Genomic DNA, 13,621 nt, shown 5'->3' on the forward strand with positions numbered 1-13,621 from the left:
AGGGGATCGCTGCTGGGAGAGGGCTAAGGAACATCCTGTTCCATCTCCCTGAGTCTGGGGAATGTTTAATATGGATTATTCGATTCTTTCCCATACATTCGGCAGTGTGTGTTCTGTGACACACTGTGTTATAGACAGCTTGAAGAACGTCAATATCAGATTTATGGAAGTATTTTAAAGAGCGTCTCTGGGAAATAGTTAACACTGCTAACATTTTTATGAAATGACACTGGCGAGGCCAGAGTTGAATGACGCTGACTGATGGGCGCAGTAATAGGATTATTGTGGCATATACTTCAATTTTATTAAGAGTGCTGTTGCTTTAAGTGGTTTTAGTGAACCTATGACCTCTGTTCGATCAGGCACAAGACACCAGATCAATGCATGATGGAAGAGAAAGTTATTGCTGCTGTATGTGAAGGATGAAAGGAAACCTGGGGGTCATATAGCAGCTGTCCGATAAACGTCACTGCTCCGGATGCATAAACTGACAATGTAAATAACAAATGCACGGTTTAATTCTGCATTCTGATTGGTCAGACAGCAAATTAAAACACTTCATGTTGTGACAGAAAAACGATCAACTTCTAGGCGTTAACCAAGGCTTAATAACACCTAACAGAACTGAGTCACGTTCACTCGCTCCCCTGATATTTGGTTGAGTATGTTCATAATCCTCACAAATCTTCTGAATGGCTTTAATCTTGGTGATAAAAGCTTGGGGTCCTCCAGGGGACACGCTGAGCATCATGAGATCATCAGATTAGTGTTCGTATAATGGAGGTAACTCTGAGTCGTGTGAATTCTGTATTACGTTCTTATTAGAGGACACAAATCACACGGATTTAATAACACTCCTGATAGTTTGAATGTGTCTTTAGTGTAATAAGTGTTTTATGTTCATTCAAAGTCATTAGATGTTATCGTGAAGGACCAACATCGTGGCTTATCTTCCAAAACCACTTGTCCTTGAAGCCATCATGTTCTTCTATTTCTTTCTCTGTAATATAAGCTTCTCACACTTGACCCCCCCCCGTCTTCCAGTGATGCCTCCCTCCTTCAACTTTCCACTTTTTCTTCTTACTTGCTCATTTTTTAACCCTTTGCCTTAACACACGGTAACGTCACATTGTAAAAGCGTCCCGTTGCTTATTCATGAGTGTGAGAGGGATGATGTTACTCTTTCGACTTATCTACGCGCTCCTTATTTGCTCCGTCGCTTAAGCCACATTATCGCGAGGAGGTAAACCGACGCCCCTTTTGGCTGAACAGGGTCTCGGTTCAGAGCGATGCCGCTGAAACTATGGCTGGTTGTTTTGAAAATCGAGAGGCGATAAAGATCTCAGGCTTGTTTCCTAGCGGACCTTTTGGCAAGGGTTGATAAAGCAGTCCATAAGGAGCTTTAAGGTCAGTACCGTTTTCTTCTTTCTTCCTTTGTCTCTGTCATTTGTCTCTCACTTCTTCAGACTTCATTACAGGGATCATTTCCCTGGCGTGTCGTAGCACTACGCGTCTTATTGCCTCACTTCAAACAACACGACACTAACGCTACACACTCATTATGGAATCCTTCAGAGTACTTTAGAGATCGATTTCTTCTTTTTTTTTAATCAGCGTAAGTGGATTTTGTTGGGTCTTTTAGCCATTTGTCTTCTCGTTGCAAGATGAACAGAACTTGAGAATGAATTTACTCATAGCCAAAGACCATTTTATCTCTAAAATCTTTCTGTTCTGTTCTGTTCTTTCTTAAATGGCCCCATAATTGCGCGCTAAATCCGATTATACCACAGCGCCGCTGAATTCTTGAATCTGAGCCCATTCGGTTTCTTTAACAGCAGTTCACTCATTCTAATACGCTATCGTTTCTATGATTTTCTTTCATAGGGACCCGCTTCACATAAACGATCGACAAAAGTTCAAAATTGGTAATATTAAGGAGATGTGTATTTAGTCTTTGCTATGATTCTGTTTTATTTAACGCTAATGGAATGAGTCTCCAGTGTCGGAACAGTCTGAGGTAAAGCTGAGGAGATTATTGGGATTTCAGTCAAGATGACAAGACGTGTGTTTATTTAATACGCGTGTCTTATTAACTTCAAACAGTTCCACATGTTCTCACTATAGCTGAGCTGAGGTAGAAGATGCTAGTGGCTTTCTTTATGGACTGAAAGGACAGGACTTTTTTTTAGGCGAACAATTTGCCCCCCACAGTTACTTGCACTTAAGACAAAGTGAACCATGTCTTGCGTGAAACGACCGCGGATTACAGTCCTCAGTGCCTGTGGGATAGGATGACCAAAATGGCAACCGGAGCTTGAATAGCAGTCAGACGTATGGTCATGACTTCTGTTACAGAACTGACACAGAGTCTTAAAAACATGAACAGTTCTTAGGAAATCAGTCAGCTGTAAACATCCAGGTCGGACAGGCTGATATGGTCCATTCAGGTGAAATGTCTAGCGTTCCAGCTCCTTTTGACCTTTTACGTGTAATAGTTTTAATAATATATCATCTTTATGCAGCTCATCCTTATGCAAACTGCACGGCACCGTCCGATGCATTAGACGATTAGCATTAAAAATCACATTAGCATTCCGCACAGACTTAGGCTCGAGAACTGTTTTTAGAACTGTTTTAAAACCCTTTGAATTATGCGTCTTGCTCTTTCATCAAAGTGCCAAGACAAGGCATGTTGCTCACGCCTCATGCCGCTCCTCGTCAAACCTGGATGGTACGAGCGCCTGAGGTGGAGTTGTGAATTAGGACAGCGCAGCAGGGATTTCAGTCAACCAGTGTGCACAGGGGGAAAGTATTAATTCATGACCTCCGGCCAAAAGTGGAGGTTTGTGTGTGTGTATTTAAAATAATAATAATAAGTGTAAAGCCAACTTCATAAGTTTGTTGTTTAGAACTATACTAAAGCAAGGAGCAAAAGAGAGAGAGTGTGTGAGAGAGAAAGAGAGGAACGGAGAGAGATCCCTGTTGCCTACAGCAATTAGAGCAGCTAGCCTCCATCTGTGCATGAAATAACACACTCCGGCTCGCAGGAGCTTTCAGCCATCAATCGGCAGCTTGTTATTCCGCATGTGTGTGTGTGTGTGTGTGTGTGTGTGTGTGAGTGAGTGAGTGAGTGAGTGTGTGTGTGCTGGTAGGTATAAGGGATGTAATTTATTCTGTGTTAATTGGAGGGCAATCAAAGTAGGTTATGTACACACCACACACACACACACACACACACTCAAACACACTCACACACACAAACACACATACACTGAACGAGATGGTGAAATGACTGGCAACAGAGCTACATTTTTTTACAGCTAGCTTAGAAAAATTGACAATAATCAGATGTTATAATATATCAAGGTGATGTGACCATATGGATAAAAAATTACATAATAATAATAATAATAATAATAATAATAATAATAATAATAATAATAATAATAATAATAATAATAATAATAATAATAATAATATGATATTGGACCACCATATTCCTGTTTGATATTTATTTCTTTTTTGCCAGGCCTGATTGCAGCGCCTCCTCTTGACCCACAGTGCTCTGAAGGGAGTATGCACCCATTTCACCATGCCTCTGCCGTCCTGTTGGCTGCTCCGGCACTCCGTGGTCATGTGCTTGCTGCTGCACAGCTTGGTGTTGATGACACTCTGCTTCCACCACGCAGCCACCTCCTGCTCCAATCGTTGCTACTGCTCTGAGAGTGAGGGTCCATCCGGGGGCAAGACCATGCGGTGCAGCAACCTGCGCCTCACCGAGATCCCACGGGACATCCCGAATGATACACGGCGTCTCTACCTTGACTACAACCTGCTGACCAGTGTCCCTGCCAATGCCTTTCAAGATCTTCCTCTTCTGGCAGAACTCGATCTTTCCCACAACAAGCTGGCACTGCTTGAGCCTGGAGCTTTCCGGGGCCTGGCTGCATCGTTGCTATTCTTGGATCTGTCCTCCAACCAGCTGGCCACACTGGACCCCGAAGCTTTTGAAGGCGTGAGGGCTCGATCCAATCTGACCGGCAACCCCTGGCACTGTGACTGCCGGTTACAGACAGCACTTCCGCGCCTCGATCTGGAGCCTGTGTCTCTTACCGGCATTGTTTGCCAAACATCAGAGCCTGAGGACTCAGGTGCCCAAGGTGTGCCCTTTCTGCTGGCCAAAGACTTGGACCTATGCGTGGTGCTTAAAAAGACCACAGATGTGGCCATGCTAGTGACCATGTTTGGATGGTTCACCATGGTCATTTCCTACCTGGTCTATTATGTGCGGCATAATCAAGAAGATGCCAGGCGCCACCTGGAGTATCTCAAGTCTCTGCCCAGCAGGCAGGGTAAGTCTGAGGAATCTTCCACCACCACCATTAGCACTGTGGTTTGACAGCAGACCATTGCTAAAGGGGGAAGGTTCTCAGGCAAGCAAAGGGCAGTGGGTACGCTCAGATTCTGGCCTGGAAGCGGAACCAACAAGAGGCTTATCATCTCTGGAAATAACAGGCGCTCTCCGGATTATCAGAAAGTGAAAGTAACCAGCCTTAAAAACAAACGTGGTGACTTAGCAGCCGGAAAGATCCTGCTGCAAGACTTCCATTTCAGGCTCGAAGGTAAAGACAAACCCTCCTTGCTAACATAGCAAGAGATTTGCAGGGGTCATCTAATCTTATCCAGATAAATAATTGATCCAGGACCAGCCAGGCTCCAAGACTGCACTGGCAGAGTGGTTTATTTGCTCAGAATGCTTTAGAAAAAGAAGACGAGTTCTTATTTTTCCTCCAGTTATTTTTAAAAGGATCCCCATTTATTTGCCAGAGCATGTAGCATAAAGAAAGCACTCTCTTCCATTATGGTATTAACATGAAAAGTTCTGATGTTTATCCCAAGGACTGTGGTCAATTTTATAACAGAGCCATGCATTAACCTACACATCAGTGCTTTTTAACATTCTGAATAAATGGTTAGTGAAAGTCAGTGTTTTGCTCTGAAATGTACATTTTGTATAATTTTATAGCAGAACTGATCATACTGAAACAAAAGCAAAGGACACCAGCTGAGCTGGAACTTTCTGGCTCTTTCAGGGGAAATTACCACAAGAGCAAAATGCTTTCTTTTTTTCTTTTTTTACGTTTACAGATGAAGTGTACACTGATCATGCCGAATACAATCATTGATTGTGTGGTTCCTAGTCCTGGTCCTGGAATTTCCCTGCTCTAATAGAGTTAAACCAACTAATTAATGCCAAACACTGATGCTGAATTGGACGTTTTGTTGGACCGGTGTCTAATGTTCTCTCCCACATTCTATCCGTGTCTGTGTGGTTTTCCGTCCAGATTCCCCCATATCCTGACAGATGGATTGGCTACACTAAACTGCCCCTTGTTGTGAATATGTGTGTCAGAGTGTGCATTCTTGTTGCCCTGTAATAGGCCACCATCCCGTCCAGTGTTCCTGGGAGAGGCTCCAGAGCCACCCTGACCTGGATGAAGGGCTTCCTTAAGATAAGCAAACAAGCCAATCAATAGATGTCGCTAATCCATATTTTTGCTGTTTGATGCACGAAGCCTGACAAAACAATTTCATCTAACAATGTGGGACTGAGCTGCCAGATAACTGAATTATTTGTGATGGTGCCATCAGTTTTGTTCATCTGTCTTGCAGAGTGACTGAATCACCGATTGATAGCTCATATGAAGAAATAGACTTCCTGAAATGTCCATGTGTTATAGTGATGATAATTTGATCATGCTGTCACGTGAGTCATGACAGAAACACACAGAAACATGCAGAAACACACCCACACACACACACACCAAAATCCTTCACTATATTTAATATTCGGCTTTGCTTATATTTTACTTTACTTATATTTGGCTTTTTTTCCAATCTACATGTGATTTTTTTAGCTTTTTGGAACAAGGAGGGGTTTTAGGTTTGGGTCACTGGTGTATTAGAGGTCACTGGTGTATTTATTTTTTGGTGTTGGGGAAATTCACAGGCATTTATTTCAAGATTTGGGAGAAATTAGATTTAGGTGTATAAAATTGATATTTATATTCAATTAACAGAAAGGAAGGTATTTATATTTGGTTTTTGGGCAATTACAGGTATAATAATAATAATAATAATAATAATAATAATAATAGGAGAACAAATAGTGTGTTTGTTCCGCAACACACTGAACAGCATCAACCCACTACACATTAGCCTGTGTGATATTTCTTCATCCTACCATGACCAGCAGGAACAAGAAAAACTTGCACTCTGACATATCCATCAATTGTATAAGGAAAGGCTCAGTTCACTGAGTTTTTCAATAGACAGAGCTGTCTGAATGGAGTAGAGTGTGAAAGCCCTTGTTTAGGCATGGCTGTACCAGAACTGCAAACAATAAGACTAACTAACTAAACTACTAAAAACATTTCAGTGGAAAGTTCTTTGTATTAAGAGCTGAGTTAAACAAATGATTCATTCAATTTTCTGACCTTCCCCTTCAAATGATTCAAATGATTTTCCACCCTACATGTAGTTCACACCTCTGGGGTTGCCAGATTTTTACTCAGTAGCATCCTGACTTTCTCAACTGTCTTTAAACATCAGCAGTTGCCTTTAAGCCTGAAAGGATTCGAGGTCAGAAAATGCAGATTGTACAAGAAAAATAAGCTTATTTTTTTAGAACCTAAAAGCGAGACAACTTACAAATGAAAAGCGGACGTGTGTGTGAAATTGCTGCATGAATAATCCTAGTTGTAATTATCGCATCAATCACTGAAGCAAATGTGGTTGAATTGAACAAAATGGCTTCATCATTCAGCAGCACACAGAATAGCAGTTGATCCCACACAGAAATTTTTATCTGAGGCAGAGTGAAAAACAATTACTCTACACGAGTATAGTAAACTGAGGACATGAAATCATTATGAGAGTGCTGGATTTTTTAAACAAATGGTTTTTTTTGTTCCTTTAATGCGCTCGAATGGGACTGTAAAGAAAACGTGCCCACGGTTTGAAGAACAAGCTGACCAGGCAGTCATCTTCTACTCATCACTTCAATTTAATTCGTGACTCCATTCATTAAAAATTCATTTTGGAAATAAGCGAAATCTCCCGTAAACGTGATTTATTAAGTAATAATGTCAGTTTTATGTATTTTATATTGGCCTCGAATGATATTCCATAGCTGAACCATGCGTATTTTATTGTGACTATAACACACACAGTAAAATTAATTGAGGATGGCATGTAACTGAAACACGTCTGTTTTGGAGAAACCCTGCACTGTAGGCGTAACTCTCACACAGATTCTAAACTGTGCTTAAGTCTGAGGTCAGAATACCGATGTTTAACTCAACTCGGAGTTGATGCCAGTTCAATCTTGATCTGTGAACACTTTCAGATAGTCCATTCAGCGTCCTCTTTCGATAGTCTCACAGTGCGATGTGATATCTTTGCTCAGACGTCTTTTGTCGAATCGGTGAAATTGGCCGTAACGTAAGACCAGCGATTGTCCAGAACCTCACAAGTAAGGAACCATTAGCTGTCTGCAACAGCAAAAAAAATAAATCCTACAGTCTTACTCTATCCATGTTTATATCATTGAATATACCTCATAAACCTCATAAGCCCTCATCCTGATAATTTATTGGTCATAGTTTACTTTGCTGTAGTGAAATTGTGTGGCCTGAAGATTAGATGCTGTATACGCAAAAGCTATTAAAGTGAATTTACTGGAATCTGCCAAATCCTTCAACCACACTGAGTCTTTTACCCCAGAGTCATTCTGTGAGTTACAGGAGGGTTCCCCGACCTTTTTTGTACCGGACATTTTATCCGCAGCCCGAGGGGAAATTGGGGGGGTGGGGGTGATTGATAGAGAGAGCTCTCAAGTGACATTTGTTTTTGGGTCATTTTAGCATGGGTTAGCTTGCAGAACCTACTGATGTATGGAAAAACCCCCGACTGCGTGGGCATGGGCGGAAGTGGCAAGTATTTCTTTGCGGTCCAGTACCAAATGATCATATCACCATAACGGCCTGGTGGTTGGGGACCCCTGAGTTAGAGGACCAGGACTGGAAACCAGCACTATCGACTGTTTTCAGGATGTAGACTTCTACAAAACATCCAGCGCTGTGGGGTTTATTTACTTTGTTACTCATTTTGACTGAGCTAAATCTTTTTTTTATTTTTTATTTTTTAACCCACCTCAGTTACTCAGGACTCCAAAAGCCTTTTTCAGGCTACAACAGGTTTGAGGTGCAGCTTTAATGCTAATCCTCTACAGACAGATTTGCACAGAAACGCCACCAGTGAAATGCGTTCATCTAAAAGAGTGTTGTGAATACGTTTAAACTTAAGAGGCTTATGGATTTAAATAAAAATGGAGAGTCACGCTGTATTGGATGATTTAATTATGATATAAGGAAATGCCTGGAGTTTTGACACTGTGCTCGAGCAGATCCAATGGAATTTGATGATTGTTTTTTTTTTTTTCAGGTTTCAGTCAGTCACATACGCAGAATATTCCAGAAACACTTTGTACTATAATTAATTATAAAAATATATTTTTTACTTTATACGTTGGAATTGTTCCTCCTACAGTGTTCAGGCTGCACTTTAATGGAAAAAATAATGACACAGAGAAATGTACTTTCAGCATTTGTTCCATTAAAGATACTGTAAAAAATAAATAAAAAAAAGTCTAAGACTGTGGTGCTGTTCCTGAGAAACGTTTCTATTTTCTAGTGAGAGATTTCCTGCTGAGGAAAACTCTACTTGGTCTGGCGATTTTCACACTCAACTCAACACACACACACACACACACACACACATAGGCCAAGAGCTGAACATGAAGCTGTGAAAGGTGTCCGGGAGACTTGTTAACTCGGTACAAACATAGACACAGCAAATATCATAATATCCTCCACTGCCACATGACTGAGCTGATGGCAGGAATAAAGGTGTGAAAGAGAGAGAGAGAGAGAGAGAGAGAGAGAGAAAAAAAAGACTATAAGTTTAAGAGCAGAATCATACTGCAGACATTTTTATGAAATCACATTCCATTACATGATATATATTTTTTTTATTAAAAGAGCAATGCTTCCTGTATTCAGAGGTGTATTAGGTAAATGGAGGATGTGGTTCTAACACTAGACACAGGTGTAAATTCTAAAGCAGGTAATAAACACTAGAGCTGTGCATCAGAGCATCGTCGCTGTCTTCACTCAGCCCAATAACTCCAAATAGCTCTGTAGGTTTGTCGAAATGTTCTCAGAATCCAGTCATTTTATTGTGAAATCAGTGCACTTTATCTAGGTGTTTCTACAGCCTGGTGCGTGGTGATGACCAGTGGCTACTAAGGCAGTTAACCGCATGTTAAGTGTCATGTGCTAATGCAGCGTCCACACAGGATGCAATCATGGCAATGTTACCCCCCCAAAACACACCACACACACACACACACACACGCACACACACACACACACACACAGATGAGTCATAGTACTCTCCAATCTACATAAAGCAACTTTGGAAATATTTCTGAAGGTGTTATTTGTCATTTTTATAGAAGTGTTTCGATATCTGTAATAATCACATCACTTCTGAAAACTATGATTCACATTATCACACCGAGGATCTGGTTCCATTCTTTATTTTAGTCATCACTATATTTTTTAAATAACTACACATAACACTGTCATTAACTACACATAACACTGTCATTAACTACACATAACACTGTCATTAACTACACATAACACTGTCATTAACTACACATAACACTGTCATTGACTACACATAACACTGTCATTAACTACACATAACACTGTCATTAACTACACATAACACTGTCATTAACTACACATAACACTGTCATTGACTACACATAACACTGTCATTAACTATACATAACACTGTCATTAACTACACATAACACTGTCATTAACTACACATAACACTGTCATTGACTACACATAACACTGTCATTAACTACACATAACACTGTCATTAACTACACATAACACTGTCATTAACTATACATAACACTGTCATTAACTACACATAACACTGTCATTAACTATACATAACACTGTCATTAACTACACATAACACTGTCATTAACTATACATAACACTGTCATTAACTATACATAACACTGTCATTAACTACACATAACACTGTCATTAACTACACATAACACTGTCATTAACTATACATAACACTGTCATTGACTACACATAACACTGTCATTAACTACACATAACACTGTCATTAACTATACATAACACTGTCATTAACTATACATAACTGTCATTATTTGTCATTTTTATAGAAGTGTTTCGATATCTGTAATAATCACATCACTTCTGAAAACTATGATTCACATTATCACACCGAGGATCTGGTTCCATTCTTTATTTTAGTCATCACTATATTTTTTAAATAACTACACATAACACTGTCATTAACTACACATAACACTGTCATTAACTACACATAACACTGTCATTAACTATACATAACACTGTCATTAACTACACACAACACTGTCATTAACTACACATAACACTGTCATTAACTACACACAACACTGTCATTGACTACACATAACACTGTCATTAACTACACAACACTGTCATTGACTACACATAACACTGTCATTAACTACACATAACAGTCATTAACTATACATAACACTGTCATTAACTACACATAACACTGTCATTAACTACACATAACAGTCATTAACTATACATAACACTGTCATTAACTACACATAACACTGTCATTAACTACACATAACAGTCATTAACTATACATAACACTGTCATTAACTACACATAACACTGTCATTGACTACACAACACTGTCATTGACTACACATAACACTGTCATTAACTATACATAACACTGTCATTGACTACACATAACACTGTCATTAACTACACATAACACTGTCATTAACTACACACAACACTGTCATTGACTACACATAACACTGTCATTAACTACACATAACACTGTCATTAACTACACACAACACTGTCATTGACTACACACAACACTGTCATTAACTACACATAACACTGTCATTGACTACACAACACTGTCATTGACTACACATAACACTGTCATTAACTATACATAACACTGTCATTGACTACACATAACACTGTCATTAACTACACATAACACTGTCATTAACTACACACAACACTGTCATTGACTACACATAACACTGTCATTAACTACACAACACTGTCATTGACTACACATAACACTGTCATTAACTACACACAACACTGTCATTAACTACACATAACACTGTCATTAACTACACATAACACTGTCATTAACTACACAACACTCTCATTAACTACACATAACACTGTCATTAACTACACATAACACTCTCATTAACTACACATAACACTGTCATTAACTACACATAACACTGTCATTAACTACACATAACACTGTCATTAACTACACATAACACTCTCATTAACTATACATAACACTGTCATTAACTACACATAACACTGTCATTGACTACACAACACTGTCATTAACTACACATAACACTGTCATTAACTACACATAACACTGTCATTGACTACACAACACTGTCATTGACTACACATAACACTGTCATTAACTATACATAACACTGTCATTAACTACACACAACACTGTCATTGACTACACATAACACTGTCATTAACTACACATAACACTGTCATTAACTACACACAACACTGTCATTGACTACACATAACACTGTCATTAACTACACATAACACTGTCATTGACTACACAACACTGTCATTGACTACACATAACACTGTCATTAACTATACATAACACTGTCATTGACTACACATAACACTGTCATTAACTACACATAACACTGTCATTAACTACACACAACACTGTCATTGACTACACATAACACTGTCATTAACTACACAACACTGTCATTGACTACACATAACACTGTCATTAACTACACATAACACTCTCATTAACTACACATAACACTGTCATTAACTACACATAACACTGTCATTAACTACACATAACACTGTCATTAACTACACATAACACTCTCATTAACTATACATAACACTGTCACTGACTACACATAACACTGTCATTAACTACACATAACACTGTCATTGACTACACAACACTGTCATTAACTACACATAACACTGTCATTAACTACACATAACACTGTCATTGACTACACAACACTGTCATTGACTACACATAACACTGTCATTAACTATACATAACACTGTCATTGACTACACATAACACTGTCATTAACTACACATAACACTGTCATTAACTACACACAACACTGTCATTGACTACACATAACACTGTCATTAACTACACAACACTGTCATTGACTACACATAACACTGTCATTAACTACACACAACACTGTCATTAACTACACATAACACTGTCATTAACTACACATAACACTGTCACTGACTACACATAACACTGTCATTAACTACACATAACACTGTCATTAACTACACATAACACTGTCATTAACTACACATAACACTCTCATTAACTACACATAACACTGTCATTAACTACACATAACACTCTCATTAACTACACATAACACTGTCATTAACTACACATAACACTGTCATTAACTACACATAACACTCTCATTAACTATACATAACACTGTCACTGACTACACATAACACTGTCATTAACTACACATAACACTGTCATTGACTACACAACACTGTCATTAACTACACATAACACTGTCATTAACTACACATAACACTGTCATTGACTACACAACACTGTCATTGACTACACATAACACTGTCATTAACTATACATAACACTGTCATTGACTACACATAACACTGTCATTAACTACACATAACACTGTCATTAACTACACACAACACTGTCATTGACTACACATAACAGTCATTAACTACACAACACTGTCATTGACTACACATAACACTGTCATTAACTACACACAACACTGTCATTAACTACACATAACACTGTCATTAACTACACATAACACTCTCATTAACTACACATAACACTCTCATTAACTACACATAACACTGTCATTAACTACACATAACACTCTCATTAACTACACATAACACTGTCATTAACTACACATAACACTGTCATTAACTACACATAACACTGTCATTAACTACACATAACACTCTCATTAACTATACATAACACTGTCACTGACTACACATAACACTGTCATTAACTACACATAACACTGTCATTGACTACACAACACTGTCATTAACTACACATAACACTGTCATTAACTACACATAACACTGTCATTGACTACACAACACTGTCATTGACTACACATAACACTGTCATTAACTATACATAACACTGTCATTGACTACACATAACACTGTCATTAACTACACATAACACTGTCATTAACTACACACAACACTGTCATTGACTACACATAACACTGTCATTAACTACACAACACTGTCATTGACTACACATAACACTGTCATTAACTACACACAACACTGTCATTAACTACACATAACACTGTCAT

General features: G+C 38.8%; 1 protein-coding gene across 2 annotated transcripts in view; it reads left to right on the plus strand.

Annotated features, from left to right (window-relative positions):
- Positions 1–8,645, plus strand: part of lrrc3ca (leucine rich repeat containing 3Ca) — a 9,814-nt gene extending 1,169 nt beyond the window's left edge. Inside the window, exons 1-2 of one of the 2 annotated variants that reach the window (XM_058405715.1) lie at positions 929–1,407; positions 3,530–8,645. In XM_058405715.1, coding sequence (XP_058261698.1) covers positions 3,593–4,399 — 807 coding nt within the window. In that variant the 5' untranslated portion in view covers positions 929–1,407; positions 3,530–3,592 and the 3' untranslated portion in view covers positions 4,400–8,645. Of the gene's footprint in view, positions 1–928; positions 1,408–3,529 lie in introns of those variants that run through there. The other variant, XM_058405714.1, reaches the window with a different exon arrangement.
- Positions 8,646–13,621: the final 4,976 nt, after the last annotated feature.

This window comes from Hemibagrus wyckioides, linkage group LG13 (genome assembly GCF_019097595.1).
Source record: "Hemibagrus wyckioides isolate EC202008001 linkage group LG13, SWU_Hwy_1.0, whole genome shotgun sequence".
Lineage (NCBI taxonomy): Eukaryota > Metazoa > Chordata > Actinopteri > Siluriformes > Bagridae > Hemibagrus > Hemibagrus wyckioides.